The sequence below is a fragment of the Phaethon lepturus genome, unplaced genomic scaffold (genome assembly GCF_000687285.1).
Source record: "Phaethon lepturus isolate BGI_N335 unplaced genomic scaffold, ASM68728v1 scaffold14225, whole genome shotgun sequence".
Classification (NCBI taxonomy): Eukaryota; Metazoa; Chordata; class Aves; order Phaethontiformes; family Phaethontidae; genus Phaethon; species Phaethon lepturus.
Window position 1 is genome coordinate 38,746 of NW_010540089.1, and position 26,914 is coordinate 65,659.

Below are 26,914 nucleotides of genomic sequence, written 5' to 3' on the forward strand. Positions count from 1 at the left end.
GCAGACACACCTTCATCTGAACAGACTTAAGACTTCTCCCACTTAATTTTACCAGTAGAGCTGACTGAGAAACACAGAAGAATTTACTCGGCCCTGTATTGCACTTCATGTGTAACTGAAGAAATAACAAAGCCAGCCTTTTTTTTTTTTTCCCCTGACTACCTTGAGACTTAAGTTATCTTTGTCCGAGTAACTCTGAACAAAAAAAGAGTAACTTTGATGAAGATAGTTGTGGTATATACAAAGATATATAAACTCTAAAAAAAATATCAAAACACATAGAAATCACCTGAGATTCTAACAGTCCTTAATGGCTGCCAAAATTCTGTGTGCATACAGCAAATGTCCATGTGAAAATCTTTTTTGGCTCTTGGGAAGTCCAGGCTGATATAAGCACAGACTGCTGTCAGCTCTTGTCCCCGCTAAGAGGAGGATCAGAAGGACCCAAATGCATAAGTCTGCGAGTGACCCAAAGTTTATTTCATTAACATTTCCCAAATAGCCATACATGCTCTGACTACATCTGTTGCAAAGAACAAATTATTATTTTGAAAGTCCATCTTTTTTTTTTTTCCTGTAAGTGATCACTGTCTGCTACTGCACTGTATCGTACACCTCTAAGAAATAACTCCTTGTCAGCAAGCAGAGCCTTGAATCCTCATTTAGATCTCCGACTTTTTCAGGGGGACGTCTGACACAGCCACTAAACAAGCATGCTTCCCTCTTCCCATCTGCAAAATGCGTTCGGTGATGCCCTTCGTACTTCAGAGGTGTCCTCTGAAGCCTAATTACCTCCTGTTCGTGAAGCGTTTTCCAGGTGTTATGAGGGAGGCACGTACAACGTGCAAGGCGGATCGGCGCTCGCCCGGCACGCAAGCCTAACCACCGCCCGACTACGGCGATTACGCTCACACGTGATACACACGGCGGAGCTCCAGAGCAGCGACCTGGTGTGTCCCTCCCCTCGGCCACGACACGTGAGCAGCCGTCAGACACGCTTGGGGTGGCAGCCACGGTATCGCTGTGGGGCAACATCCTGCCAAAAGCAGGCGTGGCAGGAGGTGTTTATGAACGCACGGTCTCTTCGTCCAGTTATTACACTAAGTTTCTAATTATCTTCCAGGATAGTAGCAGGACTGGATCTTAATTGTGCTTTACCATTAGAAAGCATTACAGCAACATGACCCATGCCAAAAGACACCGAAGCCCGAGCACCATGCTGCATCCCAAACAGCAGGCTCCAGCTAAAATCTCACCCGCCTCACAAACAACTCAAATTCAAACATGACTAAGCCCAAAAAATCATCATTTTGATTTTACCTCCTTTTTTGATGTTAACCGATGCAACCTCCAGCCCACCTGTAACCTGGGCAAAACCCTGGACATCCTCCCCCTCTTGGATTGCCTTTAAGTCTTCACACTGAGGCTATTTCTAGGGGGTAGATCTTTTCATGGCTCTTAGGGTGTAGTTTTTCTTACTGTGCTGTAAGGATCCGAACCAAGAATGAGGTCTCAAACACTGTTTTCCCAGATCACCCCTTTGATCACGTCTCTCCGCGCTTGAACCCATCCAAGTCACTAAATATAAACTATCAATCACCAGCAGCTGAGAAAAGCATTTTTCTTCTTCTTCCCACACTGTGGAGCTGAGCAGAGACCTGGCTGAGGGTGGGTGAACAGGCAGGCACTGCCGCTTTCCGGAGTGTAGAATAGTAGATAATTTACATAATTGGAATTCTTTTTATTCTTTTTTAACTAAGAGTGTGGGTTACTTCTGTGAAAGTAAACATCTTCTACCTTAAGGCCCTTCACAGTCAGACTATCAGAATTCCTTCAGTCCTGGGACATGAGGTCCTGCCTTCCGAGGCATTCAACATTAATCTCCAAATAGCTAAACTTCGTTAAAAAGCTTTCACACTTTCTCCCGCCCTTGCCCTTTACACTGGCTGGAGCACCCTAGAAGTATCGCTAAAACAGTATCACTAGTTTCATTTACATCCCTCTTTGAAACATCCCTTTGCTGAGATGTTGCTAAATAACCTTATTTTTTTCCCTGTTTTCTCCTATGTCGGGCCTTATCAGTCCACATCCTCTTGTTTTATAATGAGATTTCAAGCAGCACCTAGAACAATAGGCTGTTGGTATGTAATTGCAGCTACTTTAATGGTGAAGTAATAAATAACAATGAAACAATAATGATAATGCAAGAACAAAACACTGGAGGAAGTCTGCAGGTTCCTGCAATAAGTATCACATTGGACCATAATCCCTCAAACAATAAGGTAGTTCACTGACTATATTTCTTTTCAGGATCTCAAGGGCCTTTCCATGACTTGGTCTCATATGGGACAGAATAGTTACTACAATACTGTAAAATATGTTTTTGGATAAAAATGTAAAACATACTTAAAAATTTTATAAAATATTGTACCCCAAATAACATAAGCCTTATATAAAAAAAGACAAAAATTTGGAAGTTTCAAAAATTAATAAGCCTAATTAAAAAAAGAATAAATTCCAAAGTTGTTTAAAAAATATAATTTTCCTATTAAGAAAATGCTGAAGAATATTTTTAACTACACCAGTTAAGGTCCATTTAGCCCATTTTGGAGTTCCCAAGCTGAACCACATGCTGCAAAGAGACATGTCCTTCTGTTTATTCTGGAGCTATGGTGGCTGCCCAAGGACCGTGAGAAGCTGAACCTGCAATTTGAAGTTCTCTGCAAAGAAAGCCGTGGTTTTAAGGGTGATTTGGACTGGTGCACATCCAAGTCTCACCCCATTGTGGAGTCAGGATGCAGATGGGACACACACCCAAATCTGGGAACTGGCACGTGTTCGCAGGTCCAGGAATATCAAGAGCCCCAGTGAGCCTGATGGGGACATGGGTGTGCTCAGTGGGAAGAGGGAATGTGAAGAACACAAACAAGGCACTAAATTCACAGGTGGTATCAATGATATCAGCTATGCAGCAATACCCAACTGGAAAGTAGTGTTATAATTTACACACTGATGGATCAGTGTGAGGAAGAGGCAGAATATCAGGGTTTAAAACGCAGAATGAAACAATTTAAATTGTCTTGGATAAAAATAGGATCTTATACACTGAACTTCCATTAGAGGTCTTGTATTATCTATTCCATGGGAGATGTTAGTGAGGTTTTGAGAGTCTATTGTTACAGATTAACTTTCCCATCTCCATTACCTGGAAAATGGAGCAGATGATAGACCAACAATGAAGTTAACCTGTGGCACCAGGTTGGGAGACCTTTCTAAACATTAGATGGGTATTAAACAAAGTGACCCAAAAACTCTACAGAAACTTAGTACAAGAAGGGATCTTGAGAGGAGAAAATAACAAGATGGGATTCACTTCAGAAACAAAAGGATGGGCACAATTGGTGAGAGAGGGAAGGATCTGATTTAAAATGTTAAAAATCTATAAGTTGACTGAGAAATAGGTGGCACTTGCCAAGTTGTTCTATCTAGAAAAATTTGCAGGAAAAGGAAGGTGATAACAACAGAGTTGAGAAAAGGAAGAATGAGGAAGAAAAATAAAACCAGTGTTAAGAAAACCATACTGTAAAGAAGTCTATATCACTGGTGATGGAAGTCTGTATGCTTCTGGGTTTCCTAAGGCTGTGTCAAGCTAATCTCTAGGGAACTGTGAAGATGACTGAAATAACTCAACAATATTCCCCCAGTTTTACACACAAACCAGCAAAATTTTGTACAAGTGGTACATTTTTCATCTTAAGTCTCCCATTTTGCTGCTTCTCAGTGAAAGTCACATACACTTACCAACATGCAATTTGCACTAGCTTTTACATTGCCAGTGAGTTTAACCAGAGGTTAAATTAATTTATTAAAACATTTGAAATATAGGTTTCTTTTATATGATAAAGAGCGTGTCATTGACATATGTGACTTCTACAAGTCTGGCTGCATATGAAACTACACCCTGAAATGGTTTAAAAGTGGGTCTTTCTTATAAATGCAACTGACAAATTTTATGCTCAGCAAAATATTACTCGAATTAAGCCGCTGTCAATGATAATCAGATTCAGCAATTAAGCATAAGCAAGGCAGTACCATGACTGGTATGATTTCTTTTCCTACATGATGGAAGTACACAACAAGCAAAGCCTTCTCCTTTTGCAAGTATTGTTTTTGTTCCGTTTGTGCAAATTTTTTTCCCTCAATATTTTGACTGATACTACCATTTCAAAGAGATGACAGCTTGGCAATGTTGGTGGTGAACATCTGTCTGTCTGTTCTGCAGGCAAGATCCAGTATATGCTTCACAGTGTAAGGCAGAGCAGCCTCAGCCCGAAAAGCCCCTGCTGTGGCTTTACTGATGCTCTAGACCCTGTGCCGCGCTCTGAAAGCACCTCTGTCATTCAAACTTGTCCTTTAAACAGCTTTATGGGCTGCTGCGACATGTCTTGGACTGGGAAGCAGAAATGTCTGAGCATTTCCGTGCCTGCCCCTTGCCCTAGGAACTTTCTAGTATTGCGAAGGACAGCATCAAAACATAGGAAACTCCCTTCAGAATAAAAATAGTTTCAAGACAAAGATAAGAAGCATTGATCTAGATGAGAAAAAGGTGGAGAGGAAATTTGGTAAGCTCATTATCGTGCAGATGGTTTAATAGAACATGATTATGTGAGGAAATATCTAAGGGCTGTGGTTTTCCACACCTCTTTCTTTCAGTTCAGCGTGCACGTTTGTACCTTCAAATAGGTTTTAGCTGTAGCCAGGGATTTGTCTCCAGCCTATAACTGAGCTTCAAACCCCCCTTCTGCACTTTAGAAGTACTCAGGTGGGAAGGTTCATACAGACTCTTCTTCCCCATACATTCAGCAACAACAAAGCATCTTACTTCTCTTCAATAAAAAATCAGAGTGAGAAACTCTTCTTCATGTACCTTTGGTCTCTAGAGAAACTATAGCAGAACTGAAAGCAAATCACTTTGGAAAGGTGTCATCATCAGACAAAACAAATGTCTTGTCTTGCATCATTTTAACTGAACAAATTTAGCTTAGTCTTATTCCTATAGAAACTTTCTGGATTGAGACCTTTTTATTTGTATAAATGAATAAATGCAAGATGATCAGCCATCTTCTCAGATGGGAAGTGGTTGTCATTCACACCTTTTTTTCTAGTGCTTTGCAGTTCAGGTATTTATGGAGCATTAATAAACTTCTACGTAACTATCATTCCTGGACTTTTTTTTGAAATAATTAAGCATAGAAAAAGCTAACAGTGTGAGCCCTCAGCTAAGTTTTGGAACATAGCTGTTCCTATGGCTGAATCAAATTTGACAATCCATGGGAGATGTCAAGTATGCAGTCCTGAGCTCACATAAAATATCCTGTGACAGGTCCAGGGATGCACAAGGAGGACGTTACTGTAAGAAAGAACCATAGATAGAAGCCCCCCATCTAAACTTCTTATTGCAGCCTTCTCTGGGAATCAAAAAACTTTATTTGCAGATTCAGATGTGAAACATTTTACGCATTCTGTGCGAACAACTTCTGAACTACAGCTGGTGGCTAGACCTCAGCGTTACACTGGCAAAGATAGAAGAATAAATAATATCTTCTAACTGTGCTGCCTCACCTTCAGCGTACTGCAGTCATGCATCTTCTCTCTCTCTCCTTTTATAAATACTCTGCAGTGTTTGTGACACCTGGTTATATTCCGAGTACTTTTACAAGCATGTGGATGTTCCAGGGGTATAGCAAAGATACTCACACAAGTCTGCTTTCCTGGCATTTTTCATCCGTATGATTTTTACGGTGAGCAAGTTGCATGGAGAGGGTTCTGTCTGTTGAACGCCATACAAAATGCGTGGGAAGAGCATGCAGAAAGAACAGAAACACAGTCAGGGATACCACTGAATTAAGCATTTCAAATGCAACCAGCCAAAACATTTGTGAACTGAGGTTCTTCCTTGTGCGTTATCTCCCCCTTCTTCCCAGAAGGTTTGCAGCCAGGTGTGGCCAGGGGCCCAAAATGTACATTCAGTCACAGACCAAACCTCTGATGTCCTCCATTTTCCATTCTGAGGAAACTTGTGTAACCCTCAACTTGAGGTGTCTGACTCTTACAACCCAGTCACAGAGAAATGTGTGATAGTGAGCCTTGCTGCATTACTAATACAGCTGACACACATCTTGGTTTGTGCAAACTCAAAGGATGTCACATATATCCACTGTATTTCACAACTAACAGCAGACAATCTAGCAGGGCAGAAATTAGTAACGATATCATGGTGTAACAATGCTGCTCGTCAGCTGGTTTATAGCTATATAACTCCATTGTTACGTTTGACGTAGAGCAGTGCTGCCTCTCAGATAATAAGGACCTGAAAAGTGTCTTCCAGAGACCTATCCCAAACTTCTCAGAATGGGGGAGTGAAAGCAACAACTCTGTAATTATTTCCCTCTGAATAATTCAGCTCATCCAATCCCCCTTTAAGCAAAAGTCACAGGAAAGTATCAATGGAAATCCTGGGAAACTACCTAAACCTAAGTAGTTATCAAAAGACGTTTAATAAACCTCGCAGGAAGCTGGTTTGATTTTGTCAGCCTCCCTCATCCTAAGCAAGGATCGGACAAACATGGTACTTAAAATTATGGGGGCTGAAGGTGAGGTACTTTGTTCCCTAGATAATTGTCTTCTTTTAAAGGAATAAAAGAAGGGAAAACTGCACATTTAATACTCTAAATGAAAAGAAAAAAAGCCAAAAGCACCAAAACCAACAAAAAAACCCAAAAAACCCTTAAAACCAAAACAAAAGAAAACCCCAACAACCCAAAAGGAGCAAAAAAAGGAAAGAGAAAAACTGTACCGTGATGCAGCAAACACATTAAAGACAGTTCACACACACTACCTATGGAGCAGGGAATATCACTGCAACAAATACGTAGATCAATATATAGCAAAGTGTCACCATTCATTCCCTTATTCCCCAAAACTCTCACAATTTTTAAGAGCACTATATTTAACACCTCACATAATATTAGTTTCCAGGCTTTCCCCATGTGCTCATCGATGTTAATGGTACCTCCTTATTTGTCCTCAGTGGGTTGTTTTGCCTAGCCCCATTGGATGGAAGTGAAGGACAACAGCCATGTACAAACTGGGGATTTTCAAAATAGTTAATTTCCTGCAGCATTAAAGTCCTTGCATAAGGACTTTAGAGACAGCTGAAAGGTCAAAACACAAAACCCAGCCAGAAGTCTCACTTTGCTCTCAGCCTTGGTGCTGAAGAAGGAATCTCAGAGCTGAAGATACGGCAGGTGGGACACCAACTCCTACAGCAGGTCCCCTCTTCCCCCAAGGGGCTGCCTGCACAGCTCATCGCAGAGCCTCCTATTTTCCTTTTCTTACCTGGCTCTTGCTGTAGAACAACCCCATCGTGGTCTTTTCTGTCTCGGAGCCAGGTGCGAAACGTGGCAGCGGATGGGTACAGAGGAGTCTTGGCCAGGCAGCTTCTTGTGCTTTAAGCTGCCGGCAGCAGGCAGGCAGGCAGGCGTGTGAGCGCCTGACTCACCCCACCACCACCACTTGAGCAATCCCCAACTCCTCCTCCTCCTCCTCGCTGCCCCGAAGGTAAGTGTGTGCTGCACACCTGCACCGAGGCGCAGGCAGCCCAGGCTCCGGCACTGCAGAGGGATGGTCTGCGCAGCTGTAGTTAGAGGGATGTCGAGACCTGAAAGAGATCTTCCTCTCACAGTTATGGGCACCGAGCAAATATGTTATATTTTTAAGCAACCCCATCGCTCCTTGAGGAGGCCACAGTGCTTCTTGCACACTGGAGGGCTGTCAAGCTGCAGCCCCTTGTGTGGAGGTGGCTGATGCCAGCCAGGGTCCATCTGGCTGCCCAGGAGTGGGCAACAAGGACTTCTTTGACCAAGGACATCCAAACAAACTGGTGTCCATACAAAAGCCTTTTTGGAGCTTTTTATTGCCTACAGGGAATAGGTGGGTCTTTGCTTAAAGACACATCTGAAATAATTTTTTTTATCCCCATTTCACCTTCCATTTTGCTTGACTCGGGCAGTAAAAGCTGTCTTTCAGCCAAGCAGATAGTGCAGTGACAAATACTGCATGAAACAATTCCCGAATCACTTGGTGAAACTGCAAGAGGTTTTCCCTTGTAAAGGCAAAGCTTTAAAAGCTCACTCACTTTCTCAAAAATTTTGTTATTTTGTGCATCTGAATTGAGGTGTTTCAGTGAATGATCTCCAAAAGGATACATTTGGAAGGGTGAAATTAATGTTGAAATTCACTATTCTTTATGTCCTTACCAGGCTTCACTGTGCAGGGCACTGCACATCATGTCAGGTGGTCCCTGTCTCAGTGAGGGAGTGCACAAAGTGAGTACGCAAGAAGTAAAAAAATGGGAGGGTTTTTTTTTTTTAAATCACCCTTGCTATTGTGAAATTTAACAGAAAAATCAAATTCAGAATAATCCCATTTCACTTTGCAATAAATTGAGAACTGATGTTCTAACATCAGCTAACTTTTGGCATTTTAAGACCTCTAACTTAAGAACTAGGTGCAAAAAAGTCACCAAGACAAACTTTAAACACATTAAGGATGGCCAACTAACGGATCATGAAAAGCAGTAGTCAAAGGAAGGTAACCCCAAAGGAAAATATTCCTAGAGAGATTGCAAACAGCTCAGTTATAAGCCTATTGCATGTTTTTATCAATTATCTGAACATTTTTTAAAAAAACAAAACTATTTGCACCCTGTTTCAAAAAGGGGATATTGAAATATTGCAGAAGCTGAAGGAAAGAGCTGCAGAATGATTTTGAGAGTAGGAGGAGCTCCCTCACAGAGGGAAAGGCAGGTTTGGTACCAGCCAGCAGGACACAATGCAGAGATACCCCAAGGCTGACTTGGGATGCAGCACAGCTATGCCAGTACAGTAATTAGTCATGGTTAGAAGATGGGCCAATTAGCCTTGATGAAAACCAGGGTTAATCAGGCTCAGGCTGTGTCATGCACCTATCTGGCTTTTTTTCCATCCTGTTGTTGAGTAAGTTTCCCCTGTAAAACAGACTTGAAAAGCTTCCATCCTGCTCTGTTTCATTTCCAGAAAAAAAGATCTTAGGAACTATGGGATTAAACCCAAAGATATCTCTGGAAAAGATGCAGAGGGATCCCTGAGCTGATATTCTAGTCTTCTGGAGCTGAACTACGATTACAGCTGCCTCACACGTGGAGGGCTAATGATCTGCATTTAAACATGCAGTACTGTACCTGAACACAGGGTTACACCGTGCTCTTTCGAGTGTTTTAGGTGCATGAACACAATGAACATGCTCATAGGTGAAAAATAGGGCCCACTCTTCCCCTCCCACCACCCAAATTGCTCTAAGATGCACCACCAGCTCTTTTTTCCATAGGAAAGAATCTTTTTCTCCCATCCATTTCCTAGAACTTCATTCCATGCAAATAAATTTTTCACTTCCGAGCATGATCAAGACTCTCCTGATCGCAACACCAGTTCTGCCCTGGTGACTCAGGCTGAATTTCATTGCAACAGTAGGAGCCTTTTATTGTCAAAAGGAAGATAATCCCAAGCACTTTCTGAGCTGCTGTGACCAGTCTCTTCAAGTATCACAGCTGCACGGTACAGGGCTGCTATTGCGAAAAGCTGAGCTTGTGATCTGGCTGTTGCAGAGCTGTGAGAAGAGAGCCTTTGGCAGCTACCTTCCCCCAGAAGACCTCTAGGATTTTTGATGATGAGGAACCACTCTCTCGGGACAATCCTTGCAAAAGACCATTTCCAGGGAAGTGTTGGACAGTTGCAAAAACTATGGAAGTGATCTCAAAAGGCCCTCTTGCATTGTCCTGTTCTATGCAAACAGCTGGCAGTCACTTCCCAGCTTAGGAAATGCTGGGGGAATCTGCAAGGCCATCTTTCAGGAACAGTCAAGGCAGGTGAAGGTGAGACAGGACAGTCAGCAACTCCGAGAGAAAAATGAAAGTTGGGCAACATGTCTACTACTTAGGCTGAATACAAGTGGTTCTGTGTACAGCAGCTCAGAGGACTTATTTGACCGTGTGAAACCAAGATGACAATTCAGGGATATTTTTTATTGATGGTAAAAATTGTATAGATTTTTACAACATTGATAGTAACTTAAGAAACTTATTTTCAAGGATTAGTGAAGAAAGCTAGTTAAATAAAAAACTCACAGTGGACAGACAGTCAAATCAGAGATGACAAACTTCAATAATTAAGATAAGCAAGCCCAACACAATGGATTAACTGTTTACCAGAGAAATTCCAGTTCAAGGGATTGCTGTTCTGCCAGAGGGGAAAAAACTATATAAATACTGCTTTGATTCACATTTTAATGTGCTACATATATTTCATTACTATCTTACACAACACTATTAATTTGTACGGAATATTTATATCAGTTGGTAAAGTAACAAGGTAAGAAAACTAAACACAAATTTGCTGCTTTGAAGTTTGTTTTGGATTAAACCACTGGTAAATTCCAATCTCTTCATCTGAAGAGTCATGTAAATAAGATGAATTGGAATCCAGCACGTCCTCAGGATGATGTGATTTCTACTGCAAGTATCACTGGCAAGTATCAAGCATCTTGATCTCACCAGATAATAGACAACCCAAGAAATAGCACATGGAAGGTTGAAGCTAGTGGCTGGTGGCTAATACTTCCGCTGCTTCCTCCGTGCCACTGCCAAGCGCAAGGCCCGAATAATCAAGTTCTCATTATTCAGGACATTGTAATCAGTCAGGTTCACCAGTTTGTCAAAATTCTCCTCACTGAAACACACCTCCCGTGTTGTAAATGGGGAGAGGATGCTGGAGACATCAACTTTGCCTTCAGCCATCTCTTCAGGACTCCTTTCCACACCTGAGGGACAAACCACAAGGAGACGCACCAATAAGGTTTTATTGCAGTATGTGGCTCATATCAGTCATTTAAGTAATTATAGGTAGAAAAGGGAGATTTGGAGGGAAAGACACAATTTGCCAGAGAGACGTAAAAGTAGTCTAGTAACACTAGTCTTCAGCCTCTGGATCAAGCCTCTGTCCAAAAATTATGTAAACTCAAACAGCTGGGAATGAGAAAAACATTGATTATCAGCAGCACTCCTTCAAATTTTCCCTGTCTTCATCACTTATTCCAATTTTGGGAAATGGAATTCCTTGCCCCAAGATGTACTTTGCAATCTGATCCAGAGGCTGGATGAATGAATAAAATAAATAAAATTAATACAAAGAATCAAAAAAGATCCAGAGACCTGGATTGTTTTTAAACTCCAGCACTTGTAGGCCATTCCTCGGACAACATAAAGTCTTTGTTACCCAAACTAGAAAAGTGCAAGCAAAAGGAAAACAAGATACTCTCGTACTGGATGAAATAGCAAACCTCTCACTGTAAATTCAGGAGAAATGATGGCACTCAGGCAGAGGACATAGTTCATATTAAAACCAAAGATCTCTGTCCACTTAGTCCTCAATCTGGGAGATTGCTTTTAAATATATGAACAAAACCCAGATGAACGGGCTACCATCAAAAGCTCCAGAAGGTTTTGCCTCTGTCTTTGTTTGCAAGCAGTGGTGCATAACAAGCCCATGTCTGTAGAGTACAACAGCTTGTACTGAGGACCTACCACCCATGCTGTACATACTTTGAGAGTTTTACATTCATACTATCTCTAGTAAGTCCTGTGGAGTAAATGCTTATTTTAATCTCAAATGTATTAGGAAAGCTTCTGGAGTTCTCGCAGTTCAGACGTACTGACACAGACCAGTAATTTTTGTCAGTGATGAGACTGATAATGCCGGCATTGGAAAGAAGGTCAGAGATGACAGTGAGACGTTAGATATGAAATGTAGAGGACACACTAGGCAACTGACTTTTTTTAAAATTGCTAGCCACAGATGACTCACCAGGAGCTTTATATTTCTTGAAGGTGTCATTTACTAGGGGGAAAAAGAGCACTGTTGGCGCTTGTGGACTGTCAGCATCTTCAAACACATAGCACTCCTTCAAATTTTCCCTGTCTTCCTCACTTATCTCAATTTTGGGAAATGGAATTCCTTGCCCCGAGATGTACTTTGCAATCTGATCCAGAGGCTGGATGAATGAATAAGATAAATAAAATTAATACAAAGAATCAAAAAAGACCCAGACACCTGGATTGTTTTTAAACTCCAGCAGCTAACATGAATATTCTAAGGCTTGAATCTTCCTCTGGGAAGATGTTAAGTTTCAGATTGAAACAGCCATAACTACACTAAACGTTGCAGCTTATCTTATTTTCTGCATTGCTTTAGGTCAAACAAGAAAACAGTCACTTTCTTTGAGCTTGCAAATGGAACCGAAAGCCACAGGACTGATTTTATAATTCCAATGAAACAGGGTCAGAAGAGGAAGGCAAAGAAACTGCAAGAATGGAGAAGGAACACATCAGTCCAGGTTGTTCTGCATCATTGTCTTGACGTCTTCATTATTTACAACTTTCCCAGTCTCTGTCCTCTGCATAGTTTGTGACTGATTGATAATGACTCTCTATTAACAAACACATTTATCAGCATGCCTTATGACCTCATGAAAAAAGACTTTAACAGCTATATTTACTATAAGCCTATGTTTATTTTTATATTATTCTCATTATATATGCAACACTAATTATATTATTTTTCTTCATTAATCAAGTCCAGCATCAGCCAGTACATTACCCTAAGACTGATATGAGATAAACAGGCCCAGAGACACGTAGGTTTTCCCATTTAGTCTGTTAAGATATTGTCAAGACTTTCCATTGCCTCTGTAACTTCCTCAGTTCAAGGATAACTAAAATCAGTTTCAGAACTCCAGAACGCTCCTCAGTCAGTTCTTCAAAAACTCTTGGATCCACTGCAATGAAGACTTTGATGATTTTAAAATGCCTATATCCATCACTATCTTCTAGTATCCTTCCTAGCTACTGAGAAATAAATCACCTAATAATCCAAATAATAAATCAGATAATGACCAGCTAATTCCCATTCCAGTACTGGAAAGTTAGTTGGTTTAACTGACAAGTGCTAGAGACCAAAAGACCATGAAGAAAAAAGATCTCGGGTACCATGGCTTTTCTTACCAACGTCTGGGACCCTCCACTGTAATTTAAATGCAGGATGACATCCACCTCCCTCTTTGATCTCAAAAGTGGTGGGTAGCTGGTATTGATGAAAAAACCAGTATCAACCAGGGAGAGCTCATCGTCTGCTGTTTCCATCAGTTTATTTGGAAAGGAGTCTATCACTGTGTCTGAAACACAAACATTTCTCAGTACAACAAATAAAAACCAAGACTGACTGCTCCTCTCCAGAAAGTTAAAGAAGGAAGAATGGAGAATTTTGCCCCCCATTTTCCCTGCCTGCCTTTGACTCACTAGCAGCACTGATTCACAAGAGTAAGTGACACACTATAGCTTTTTCCTCCCTTCCTTTCTGGACACCTCAAGCAGCTTTGGCCCTAAAGGGGACATCCCTCCTGCCTCTTCAGGCTGAGCTCACCTTGTCTACTGGAACACAATCCCCAGATAACCAAATTCAGTTTCACCCCCCCACCCCCCCAAAAAAAATGAAATGCTGTCCAAATCTGGCTTCCATGTCTTGCATTTGTGGAAGGGAGAAATGGAATTTCAGAAGTCAGTCTTGTGTCTTCCTCCTGGTTGGAAATCCTAAATGAATTCCCAAACCTAAATGTCCTCAAAATGTTACTGAAAAACATGCTGTGTTACTGTGCCTTTCCAGGTAGAAAATCCTTCACTCTCCAGGTACTTGCTATGCATCTGGAAGCCTCTGATAAAATTGGGATACTGTGCAATAGTTGGGCGTCCTGTTAAGACATCTCGCAGAGCAGAGGAGAGTGCACTTGAGGGAGTGAGTAGACATGTGTCTACCTCATAGGGATTCATGGACAGAAAGGGTTCTTCTGCTGCAAGAAGGAAAGAAGTTCTGAGTTTAGGGCAGTTTTCTGAAATTATCAATATTTTTATAAAATGGAGTAACTAATAATCACAGTTGTCACCATCTTCCACCCCAAAGGTAAATCAAACACAGTTATAAGACCTGAAGGTCTATGCTACCAAATAAAACTCAGCATTACACAGTGAATTAAACTGCAGGCAGCGAGCTGCCAGGCAGTGAGCACCACCTCTCCCTCCAGGCTTCCTCAAATGATGCCCACCTCAACTGCAGCGTGTGGTGAAGGGGAGAGCCAAGTCCCAAAACACACAGGAGGACAACACTGGCCTTTGAACAGGACACCTCCAGAATGCATGTGAATATCACCCAGCTGCAAACATTAACTAAGTTAGGAGGCCAGTCACTCCAGGTTCCCTGTGCAATTAACAGCAAGAGTGAGCTTTCTCCACAGGCAGCTTAGTGGAGAAAACAGCCCTCTGCAAGAGCCGTTTTCTCTACTGATGGTATTAGTGGCCAAGGAGGACCATATCCTAACTTAACAATCTTAAGACCTGTTCTTAATACAACATGATTTTTACATGTCTGCTGGAGACATGAAGAAAAAAAGGCACAGCTTTGCCAAAGTTTTGCCAGAGCAGCACGATTTAGTTCTTCTAAATCAGGCAGAAAAGTTTCTTAGCTGACATCTCTGCTTTGCTTTCCTCATCTCTCTCTCTGACTTTGACAGCATCTCTCTAAGCATTAGGCGTCTCCACAGAATAGAATATATACTGGTGAGGAAAAAAAAAAAAACAACAAAAAACCCCACACCACAAAAATATCTCACCAATATCTTTTACTCTGTCTCTGGTCCATCTACACCAGAAGTCCTCTGAATCAGTAGCCAAATTCCAGACATACATCACATCTATGGAAAATATACTACTCCACATGCCTGTAATGTGAAAGAGAGAATAGAAACTTATTGATGGAGTAGTCTTGGAAGAATTTTAATTGATACATACCTTCAGTCCTTCCCCTTGGACACTTCCTTTCTGTCTGGATGGATATCTTCATGGGCATATTTCCTAAGTATGTCCTTGCTAATGCAAACTCACACCTGCTCAACCTGTTTGTTGGTGTCTTCCCAGTGCTGTCCACCACAGACCGCGTGCTGACTCGTGCCAGCTGCCTCTCGAGTAGGCCACCTTTCCCTTTAGGCAATAGTCACCTTGCATATAGCAGATCCGAGTCTCTGAGAGCCTCTTCACCATCCTTCCCATAAAGAATTCACTTCCAAAATGTTCTGCGCGAATAGAAGCTCCATATTTCAGGAGACCGACTTCATAAGGAGTGAACTCCAGCCACTCTACGGCAACAGCAGCCAGATCATGAAAAGGCAATAGTATGTTAACTATTGTACAGAAATATAGAAGAGTACTAGAGAGTGGAACAAATCACGAGACAGACACTGGCTTGTTCATAATACGCCATAACATGCCACAGCTATAGCTGTATCTATATTGCCTACAGTACTAATGCCACAAGGTCCTTTCACATCAAGGGAGGGCAGTCCCAGGCTGTGATACAGCAATCGCCAGCAGAAAAGCCCTGGTCTGAATGAAACCATAAGTGTTCCCTGCAGTCAATCTTACCCCAAAGTATGTATTGCTCATGTATAGCTTGTTCCCTTTAGGGCACAAGTGACAGAGAGCTTAGCGTTAAATTGGTGCCATGTATTCAGCTGCTCATATTAAATACTGTGAAAATTAGTACTAGAGGAAATAGTGATTTTCCTGCCACTGGACCCAAAAATTCAAAGTGTTCCTGTTCAAAGTAAGACCATGTGGAACCATCATAAGAATTAGTTTCATTACGATGATTTTGTGACCAGGATAAATTGTGAGTTTGACATATTCTGTGATATAACTATATTTTCACTTCTGGCAATGTAGTGAACTCAAATTCTAAAGACTAAACATGTTTGGATTTTTTTATTTTTAAGTGTTAGTCACTATTATCTGAATTTTTGAAGGTTTTTTTTGTGATTATAATGAAAGGACTATTGTGCTATTCAAGCTGATTACATGCATTTAGTCTTAGCTCAGATTACTTAAATTATGAAGTTAAGAAACCTAAATCATAACCATTACCTCTGAATGCCTGAGCACTATAGCTGGACTTGAGGTTGATGGCCACGTAGATGGGCAATGGGTTCTGACCATTATCCACTGCCTGCCGTTGGTCCGAGAGTCTATGCTCGTCTTTCTGGTTTTGATTAAAAATGGTTAATGGAATGAGGTGAAAAACAACTTGCACTTGAAATAACATAATGTGAATTATCAGCTTTATCCAGGTTCTCCTCCCCATTCTCAGCTCACTAGATTGTTCAGAAATATCTGCCATGGGATATTCCAAATTTGGCAAGTATCCCATAAGAAGCAGCTACACCCTATATGGGTTCTCAGATTTTGAGATAGGCAAGGAGGTTGACTGTAGATTCAACAAGGAATCCCAGGAAGAAATATGTGGCTAAGTGAAAGGTAAGGTACTTTCCTTGGCTCCATCTCAGCAAACAGAGTTGATCATATTTTGCAACTATATTCATATGCAAGGATATATCCTATTGCACATGACAATTTAAAACTTCCTTGTATAAAACCATACCAGAAGGAAACTACTTCACTTATTCTATTTTTAAAGTACCAAAATATCTATGACTCTTTCTTAAAACTTGATAACATGTTTAGAGAATGGTCTTTCCTGCTATTTGAATCATCTCCATATGCAGTCTATAACTAGGTCACTTTATAAATGCATATCTTCATTTATGCCAGTGAAGTAATTTACTTAAAATTTTTAAGTGCCTCTTCTAGTCAGAATATTTAATGTCCAAAGTGATCAGTTTACATTTCAAAATAACTTTTACTAAGGATTTTTCTTTCTTTAAGAAAGAACACTTTTGACTGCAACGCCATGGCTCCTTCAGTTCAAGGTCAGCCTCACTTTAAAGCAAGAGTAGTCTTTTAATAATGGATCTGCATATACAGAATTTAATCAATGACTAAGCTAATTATTTGTATTAACATTACTGAATGGCATCCCAGGATTTGTTTTCTTCCTTATAGCTATAGAAGTTAATCAGGTTTCTGGAAAAAAAGGAGTAATACCTTATCATGTAGCATGGATTCAATGACAAGCCCCCAAAGGTCTATGAAAGAAGTGTTACGTCCTTCTTTAGTCCTCTCCATCAGGTCGTTATAATAGTACTTCAGACAATCCAAAGAAAAACAGCAGATCTTGGATTTGGTTACTTGCTTTCGAGCTTCCTTGATTGCATCCTCCAGATATTTTTGTGACCAATTAGCATCTTCATATAAGTTTGCCATTGTCCTGAAGAAACATTAAAAGAAAATAATGAAAGAGGAGTAATGCTGTGGTTTGGCTTCAGAGAAATTTTGTGCAACCTGTTTGCCTGTTACTTAATTCTTACGGGGTTCACACCTAAAAATTAAACACACCTAAATACTCTCATTTCAAGAGCAAACAAAACCTCCAAACTTTCCTGGGTTTGATGATAAAAGTTTATGTGGGCTCAAAAATTATCTGAGAAACTCAAGGGAGAAAAAAATAACGCACCCAAGGCTATTAAATACAAAGACTCCACAAGTCCTCAGAAAATCCATTTCTTGGAAGGTGGGAAGTATTCTAGGGAGCAGTCACTGCTAGTTTGCTCTAGCCCTACCTTTGTTCCTAAGCATCTGCTAACAGCTCCTGCCAGCAAGTGAGCTGTGCAGGTTTTGGGTTTTGGGCATGTCCTGGTACAGCCATTCTCACTTGTATCCTTGAAATCATAACACATAACAGGTACACTCAGATCTCCACATATACGGAGAAGTTAAAAGAATTTGGGCAAATACTTAGACAAAACTTCCATTAAGGTTTGGACTTATATAAAGGACTGACACACAATTCAGTGAAAAAAAAATCTCCACTACCAACCAGGCGTAGAGGAGTGGAGCTACCTAGAACCGACTTGATTAAATACTGAAGTTATTTTGAGTACGACATCATCTGCTGTGTGCCCGCTGAGCGAAGAGATCACTTCACAATGAGCAACCATAGCTGCAGTCTCTCCTAGGTCAGTAACTTAGCGGTCATTTGTTGGACAGTATTAATTCCACTAGCCCCAAATACATCTTTTACCAGAGGGAGGTGCACTCTAAATCCAAAATGGAAGTGAGAATAACCAGCAAATGGCAGGCATAAATTCTTCTTCCCATCTTTCTTCAATTTCCAGTTTAAAGACAAAGTCGTTGCATTCAGTCTAAGGTATAATTGATAAAATATGAAAAGGTAATAGAGCATTTACATGAAAATATCCAGCATAGACTCTGTCAGTCAGTGTGGTGACAAATGCAGCTGATGAATGTGATGACCGATCTCTTACTCTTATGTATCTTATGTTTCTTTGCTCTGGGTGGACACAGAGGAGATCGTGGGGAAAATGGAAATGCTTTTGCTTTACTAAGTGCCATATAAGCTGACGGTGCTGTACAAATAGTCAGTAGTATTGACCAGAGAGTACAAACATAAACCTTGTTTGGGTCATTCTCACCATGTGGTACCCGATAAACCACCGATGTAGGAAATGCAGTCTAAGAGATTGAGTTTCTGGAGAGCCAGCAGGCTGCCATACATCGCTGTCAGCGACCTCGTCCCTCCGCCCGTCGTCGTGATGGCCACCACCGGCACCTGTGCAAGACAGCGAGGCAGAAGGAGCGAAAGCCATGCAGGCATTAGAGATAAACAATCCTCTTTACTGCAGAACTCAGATAACACGTTACAGGCACTGGTGCAAGCAGTGACGTTACTTCATGCAAAAAGGATGTGACGATTGCAAAAGGCTTCTGTTGCCACTGCCCGAGTGATGGGAGAGGGCGGGCTGAGGTCTTCCCCACTCACATGGGGTGGGTAGGAGGCTGTTTACTTAATAGATAATTGGAAATCAACCTCGTCATCCTGGAACTGGAAATCAACCTCATCACCCTGGAATTCTTCTCAAAGTCTATTATTAGAAGCCATCTTAGAAAACACAGGATTTACCATGCCGGAGCAGATTAGGGGTCCATGATTCTGCCTCTAACGATGACCAGCATCTTGGGAGAAGACACAGCACCCTGTAATCGCCCAGACCGCACAACAGCTGAAGCCTTCCCGGCCTCAGGCCACTAATTACTTTAGGTCCTTTATGTCCGATAGGGCTTCCCCCTCTCCAAGGTCCAAGTGCAATGGAAGAGCCAGGCTATTATTCTCTTAATCTTTTACTGATCTAGTACACCCTTTGCTTCTGTTAACATCTTGAGTGGTGTGGATGCTTGCATGCCTTATGGAAAATGTCTATTTATAGCTTTCTAGTATTAGCTTCTAATTTCATCGAGCGACCTGCTGTTCTAAAGTCAATGAATAGAGCTTGAAGAAAATATTTACCGATTCTATGAAATTAAAAAAAAAAAAGAAAAATACGTTCTTCCTACCCTAAATCTAAGAAATTTTATAAAATAATAATGAAGAAAAATCTGATCATCTTAACTAAAATTAGAATAATTTCAAAAAATTATATTTTGTTTTTTACATTTTCTAACCTTTTTCATTATGAATTAAAATTATAATTATGATTTTTTTTTTCTTCAGTTAACAAGAGGGAAGGGATTTTTTCGACAATTTTGAAGTTAAATACATGAATAGGAGAGCCAGAGTAATTAGACATTTTCAAAAAACAGCTTTGGTCTTACCACCTCAACCACTTTTCTGTGTGTCAGGAAGTTATGTAAAAAATGTTCTTTCCAGCTTTCTTGAAAACTTTATTTCCTATATTATTCTCTTCTCTGAAATCCAAAATATTATTTTTTTTTAAATCTGTACTCTATCCACAGCACTATTTCTTTTAATTGTCAGCTAAAGAGTATTCTTGCTGTTGGTATGCTTGTACTTTTTTGATTTTCAACAACCCAGATAAACACAAGCAGTTACAAAACTTATGACTGAATTATGGAGGCAGGAGCAGGAGCTATAGTGATAAAGCTACACTTTTACCCAGCTGTTTCATCTATACAACTTGTCGATGCTGTAAGATTCCCTCTTCTATTCCAGCTTGATGGTTTTATTCTAGTAGTCAGTTTTCCCAACAATACACCTTTTCTACTGCAGAAATAACCCAAAGTATTTTTATTCAAATGTCTGTGTGAAAATTTCGTTTCCTCCCCTCAAAATCCTTTAAAAATGCCATGACCACCACCTTGCCTCTGTTACTGAGCCAGGCAGCATCTCCCAGCTGTTCCATGTCTGCCCACTATAAATTTTCCCCCTGAGAAATATCAAGAATAAATAGAAATGGGTTGAATTAAGGGAGCTGTTGAGAAGTTGTGGGGGCTGTAAAGACATTATTCTGCCTTCCCCACTCTGCTGCGTGAACCAGCTACTGCTTCTCTTGCTCATTTCTTGCCCTAGATGGCCAACCCTGTCCCAGAACAGCAGAATTAATTAAGCTGGTTTTTTATTTGTGGTTTCAATTTGTGATCCAGGCCCTTATCCCCGTAGGGGAGTTGCTACCAGGGACTGTATTGTCTTGCCTCATGCTCTTTCAGATCCTCCTCCAAATGAAGAACTTTTTTCAGAGCAGCAGCAACATATTTCTTCCTTTTCCGCAGGAAGTTCTGCTCTTCTGCGCACAGGTTAAACCCCAAGCGCACATCCAGGTCTCCTGAGCTGGAATAGACAACGGAACAAATCAATGCACATGTCATTTACAGCCAATTTCAAGATCTGTAGGGCACGTAGTCAGTAAACTCCACAAATCATCTGTAAAACAAGCTATTTCCAAGTCTGCATATTGATCAAGGAACAGAAGAAAAAGGAACATTTCTATTGCTAGCAAGGAGTAGTAGTGAGGATGAAGAGGAGTTTCCAAGATGCTTTAGACTTCTTGTGAACATGGGCACAAAGACAAGACACACAAGACAGGAAAAGATTACCAAAAGGGGTAATTTCATGAGTATTTTTTTCTGTATCCATTCCTTTTTGTCACTGTGACATCCTGGAAAACTCAAGTGATGCCACCATCACCTGTTCTCAGGTTTTGCCACCTCACTGACAGTATTTAAAGTAAAAGTCCTAATGAGCTGTGTGATGGAGCTTGAACTGCAGAGCAAGTCCGGCAGCATCACACCCCTGCTCAGCCTCTGTCCGGTGAAATTCAGCCTTTCACCTGTGTGCTGAACAGGTTTCTAGATAAGCATTTGCAAGCTTCATCCTGCAAATATATAAGACTATCCATCATTTTTTACACATAAGCAGCCGCACTGAATTTTCTCCCTTGAGAAATGTGAAGCACAAGCCAACAGATTTTCAGGAAAAAAGGTACAAAACCAATCAAATGTCAGCTAATGTTTTGTGCCTTCAACAACACAAATTCAGTTGTTACTGAGAAGAGCGCTCAGAATATTGACCAAATCTTCTGGGTCACATCACCCTCTGGTGGCTGCAAACTCTATCCCTGAACATTGCTTTCACCAGTATTTCACAAACCTGAACGTTTCAAGGGTTAATGCTAGTAACCTCTGTTCTCCAGCAAATCTGGTATATCACAGCGTAATTTTGAAAACAGAATAAAGTCAATTGATTGCCCTTATGAAAACAAACAACTTTTTTAGTGGTAGATTAATATTTCTTGCGCTCTCTTTATGGATTTGTATCTCTTAGATTTACGTTTCAACACATTTTGTTATGGGCTGAGATTGAGCAGGTAGCTCTTCTTCCTATGCTCTGACCTGCACCTACACAAACTGCTCCCATGCTTTGGAAATCCACCTTGCTTCCCTTCTGTATATCACCCAATAGTAAGGACGCTGTGAACCATATGAAGTTTTCAGCTGTACCATAAAATGTCATTGTCTTCGGTTTTAACCTACCGCTGGTGCAATTCTGTCCCTGCCAGTGGGCTGGCGGAGGTGCAGCTGGTCACGTCTCAGGGAAGCAGGAGCAGGGACAGAAAGCAGGCTGCCCTGTCTTTGTTTTGGCAAGTTAAAGTTAGTTTTTCCGAAGTTAAAGGGGAATAGGGTTTTTTTCAGTCATTACACAGGTCCGACTATTGGCACAAATGGGCAACCAAATGACTACGTGAGTAGTGCAGTTTTACTCACGTCTACGAAGAGTGGTCATAAAATAGGCTAATTTACCCTGAAGAAACCTACCAAGGCGCATGAACTCGTACTGAACCGCGTGATCCTGTAACTGCAGCGGACTTGCACTTACCTCAGGCACCACGTGAGTACAGGGCAAAGCACTCACGCGGCATGTGTTCATCTCTCCACCTATCACAGAAAAAAACCTAGATAACTAGTTTACAGTAATCCTGGATGATAGGACAAAAAGGGGCTATCTTACCATTTTCTTGCTCTCAAGCACAAGTGAAAGGAATGATCCTAGAAATCCAGAAAATAAAGCTAATTAGCATCAAATTTTAAAACATCACTTTCCTTCAAGCTCAGGCAAGGCTCATTCAGGAAGAGAGGAGGTTGTCAAACAATAATTCATATGGCTAAGGACATTATTTCGGTACAAGTAACCAAAGTCTCCCTTCCTGCTCTGGAATCAAATTCGCTCTTATCTAAAAGCGTGTCTGTTTGGGGCAGTTAGTGTGCCATGAGCTTGCATGTTACACCAGCTCACAGTGTGCACACTTAGAAGGCACAAAAAGAATGAGACAAATTACCTTATTAAGAAAAAAAAAAAAATCACATACAAAAGCACTCTCAATATCAATATCGAAACAAGTTAAGCTCGTATTCCAGATTTTTTTTTTTTTTTAATTACTAGCTATTCTAGAATTACCCCAACACCCAGAAAGAAATTTTGGAATGCATGTGCATGTGATGGTCATTTTTGTTCCTTGAAACCACTTAGTTTTAATTTTGGGATGCAAGTTTGCAATGATTTTTGTATTACTATAATTATTGTTAACACCTGCTTCCTTAAAAGTGAATATGACCACCTGCTTCCCTGAAAGTGAATACGGCAGTCTTAATTGTTTTTATCATTTTCAATAAATAGCTATACAATTTTATGCAGTGGTTTTGTTCTCTTGGTAACTTTATTTCTAGCAGGACAATATTAAGCACATTTTAAAAATATTTATATCAAAATCTTCACATCACTCACCTCTTCTACTGTTATTTCCTTCTCCAAAGGGAGTGAATTCAAAGGGAAAGAAAGGACCCCAGAATCCTCGGTTTCATTTTTATTTGCCAGCTGAAACAACGTAAAAAGCGGTAGGGATGCGCACATGAAAGGCTTGTCATCTCTAGAACTTCTCCTACCAGGAGGGCTAGTTCAGTTCACTGGTTACGTTAATTTCTTCTTCTAACTTCATTGAGGTCCACGATAACATACAGAAGGGGAACGTACCTCTTCTGGTAATACGATATCCAGCCTTGTCTGTTCATTTATAACACAGTGAAACACGATGATCCTAAAGCTGGGGTCAGAGTCCAGCAAAATCTTCTGGCTTCCTTCATGGGATCCTTTCACTGTAAATGTAAGCTCCTGATCTAAACATAAAGGCAGGGAACAAAGAGTATTTTAACTGCCCCACGCAAACACACATAACTGATACATAAAGTCCACCTCTACTCTGCGTGTTTTTTATCTGATTTTCCTTACACCACCATGATTAGGTAGACTTCGGGTCGCTGAAACAGATGGAAAACCGATACAAAACATCTTGGTGGATCTGTATAAATCATTAATATACAGAAATCACGTATTTTTGAAATACTGTGCCATTTTGCAGGTGCTTTCCATCAATAAATAAAACCAAGATTTATATTTAAAGGAGTGTCAATTTAAAGGCATTTTGGATTATTCACATTGAATAAGACATTTATTTTATGTCAATCTGTTCTGGTTCGTCATATACGTTTTATTTTATGTTGTGTCTGCTGCAATAGTCAAATAATTCAAACCCAAAAATCAAGCCGACTACTTGACATGTGCCCTCACGTCACCAAAAGTGGAAGAACCTGTCAACACAAAGACAGTGTTCCTTGTATGGAAAAGCCTTCAAGTTTACAGAAAGATCATGTGCTGTTTTTTTGTAAGATCCGTGCCAAGAGGCATATAATTTTAGGTCACTAACCTTTGCTCCCCGTGTTACATTTCAGTCTGAATCTTCTTATAATGCAACTTAGCCATTGCTACCATTTTCTTACAAAGGTCAATTTTCCATTCATGAATTATCTCAAAAAGCCATGATTTTCTGAGATTTGCCCCATGGGCAGCTTTACACAAGCTACTCTTTATCTGAACGAACTTAAAGACTAGTGAAGAGTCCTGCTATATTTATTAGAGTTACATTTTACAGGCAAAGTCCTGATTTGGCAGTGGTTTGCATTTTGTGCAGACCCCTTTGATACATTTTTACATTTAAACCTAAGAGCCTATGTTTATCATTATTTGCTCAAGCAACCAAAAAAAAAAAATCTCTTTCAGAACCCCGAATGTGCAGAAAATTTGTACATACTTAAACCCAAATTAAACATACAGGATAAGATTTCTACATATTAATTTAGTTATAAGATGATTTAAAAAGAAAATCCAACTTAGTTAAAAACTTTCATTTTGAACAAGCAATAAACAAAGAGAACTAATATATTTTTTCCAGGTTTTTAATTCTAGCATATATAGCTCTATTTTTGCAAATCTAAGATTTGCCTCAGAACTAAATACTTGGCTAACTTGAATTTTGAGAGATACAATCTTTCTGCAAGGTGGGGCATGGCGAAACTAAGTATTATGTGACACAGCTAGAGTAACATGCACAACAGATTATTAATTTTTCAACATCTGTTATAACAACTGAATCACAACACAAAAACAATAGGTTAATGAAGCAATAACCTCACTTGTGGATTGCTGCTTCAGCTTCCCCGTATCCACTCTAACCTCCAAACAGGAAACCTCGCGTGCCTATAGCAAGAGATGATAAATGACGACTGAGAGAAATTTGAATGTCATTGCAAGTGATTCATACTGTTGTCAGCCAACTCCTCTAGCTGATCAATGAGCAACACAATTATTACCTATTAAAATGTCTTCAGACAACATGAGGGCAATAGTGATGTGGTATTTTTTCTAAGTTTGAAAGTAAAGAGGAACAACTCATGAGCTGCTTGAACTTGGAGACACAGTTAATTAAAGAAGATGAGACCTATTCAAAGTAATAAGCGTATTGAGAGATAGGACTCTTCTTATGAGTGTTTTAACACTTTCTTCATTAGCCCCTGATAGTTCTGGGTGCAATGTGGGAATAATGGGTAGGAAATTCAAGTTTAAAGAAGGAAGTTGTTGGTACATGCATGCTGACAGCAGCCTCACAGCATGCTTTTACAGAAGGTGGCACCGCATTGAAGTGATGGGAAGAACAGTGATCCTTGTCGCCAACCACAGATCCCGTTTCTCAGTAGGACAGTGTGGTGGATAGTACTGGCTTTGGGACACAGCTCAAAGATTCCAGACTTAAAAATATGAGCACTTGTTATGCAAGCACAGGAAAGACTGTAAGAAATATACATTACCACTAGTACTCCATTAGTAATGATGCCATCAGGATAGTCGAGACTGAAAAATAAAATGGGAAATCTAATGTCATGGGTGGGACAATTCAGATAAATACGTAAGTCTATGACTTAACACATTACTCATTTCCCCCTCATCAACTTTGACATTTCAGACTTTAACATTCTCACTCAAAAGTACTTCGAAGTTTTTATCAAGCATAGTTCTAGATGATGAGCTGAGCTGCAAGTTTTTCCATCCACCCATGACAGAACATGAAACTGGGCTTTTACTCCTGTGGCTTTTAATACTTGCTTTAGTAAACCGTGTAATGAATTCTGATATGTGACGTACTGAGTTTGAGGAGAGCTGGAAGCTGTTACATCAATCTTGACAGTTTGACCCAAGGTTTTGTACTCAAAAAACTAACACACTTGTCTACATTTCCACAATATTCCAAAAATTACCATAACAGCGGAAGACACTGTACTCACCTCTATAAAGTGATTTGCAAAATGGACATGAGATTTTAATATATCGCTACGTGTGTAAATCTATTTCCACTTATCTACCTAGGGACAGAAGTAGATTCATGTACTGCAGATGATGTCAATTTTTATATTCTTAAAATTTTTTCCCCTCAGAAAAATCAGGCGATGTCTCATTAAGGATATCTTATAAGTTACCATTTTATTAAATTGCAGATGTAAACTCATACAGTATCTCAATAACGCAGATTAGTCCAAAGGGAATATATACATACATAAAATTATAAAAATTGAGCACCAGTTCCTCAGCCTGCTGCAGACAGTATGAGCTGTTTATTCAGACTTTATAAGCTATGGATTATACACTCTGTAGTCTCACATAGTTATATAGTTGAGATACGTATTTCATCTCAGCTGAAATCAGGCAATACCCTTCCTTTAAAATCAGGTGCATGACGCTGTTATCCATCTTAAGAGAAGGTTTATCACAACTACTAGATTGCAGTATAAATACACATGAAAATAGCTTTGTAGGATTCCCCATGACAAAGAATTCCCCTAAATTTTCAATGCTTGTAAATAGTTCAAAGTTTCATTTCCAAATCAGCATTTTCCTTTAAGAGAAAGATATGAATTGGCTAAATACAGTGCAGAACACTCAGAAAAACTTTCCAGTAAAAACGAAAAAATAACCCCCCAGAAAAACAAAGAGTTATACACTAGAAAAAAGAATTTTACATAAGAGTTTTGTAGGATCTTTTTTTTTTGAAAGTGTATTTTAAAAGAGTTCAAAGAACACTGGTCAGGAACGGGCAAAAAATACTCAGTGTTTCTACCTTCATGTAGGGA

General features: G+C 40.2%; 2 protein-coding genes across 2 annotated transcripts in view; both read right to left on the reverse strand.

The window, feature by feature from the left end:
* Positions 1-7,425, reverse strand: part of LOC104620980 (cytosolic phospholipase A2 epsilon-like) — a 24,617-nt gene extending 17,192 nt beyond the window's left edge. The window contains exons 1-2 of the mRNA XM_010287348.1: positions 7,399-7,425; positions 5,758-5,830 (exon numbers count right to left, since the gene is read on the reverse strand). Of these exons, the coding sequence (XP_010285650.1) occupies positions 5,758-5,830; positions 7,399-7,425 (100 nt within the window). The remainder of the gene's footprint in view (positions 1-5,757; positions 5,831-7,398) is intronic.
* Positions 7,426-10,705: 3,280 nt separating this feature from the next.
* LOC104620981 (cytosolic phospholipase A2 epsilon-like) overlaps positions 10,706-26,914 on the reverse strand; it is a 34,556-nt gene continuing 18,347 nt past the window's right edge. Inside the window, exons 6-20 of the mRNA XM_010287349.1 lie at positions 25,598-25,640; positions 24,926-24,989; positions 23,430-23,572; positions 23,184-23,273; positions 22,410-22,447; positions 20,597-20,732; positions 18,583-18,719; positions 17,135-17,357; positions 16,118-16,232; positions 15,196-15,333; positions 14,812-14,919; positions 13,804-13,995; positions 13,154-13,323; positions 11,958-12,144; positions 10,706-10,914 (exon numbers count right to left, since the gene is read on the reverse strand). Of these exons, the coding sequence (XP_010285651.1) occupies positions 10,706-10,914; positions 11,958-12,144; positions 13,154-13,323; positions 13,804-13,995; positions 14,812-14,919; positions 15,196-15,333; positions 16,118-16,232; positions 17,135-17,357; positions 18,583-18,719; positions 20,597-20,732; positions 22,410-22,447; positions 23,184-23,273; positions 23,430-23,572; positions 24,926-24,989; positions 25,598-25,640 (1,993 nt within the window). The remainder of the gene's footprint in view (positions 10,915-11,957; positions 12,145-13,153; positions 13,324-13,803; positions 13,996-14,811; positions 14,920-15,195; positions 15,334-16,117; positions 16,233-17,134; positions 17,358-18,582; positions 18,720-20,596; positions 20,733-22,409; positions 22,448-23,183; positions 23,274-23,429; positions 23,573-24,925; positions 24,990-25,597; positions 25,641-26,914) is intronic.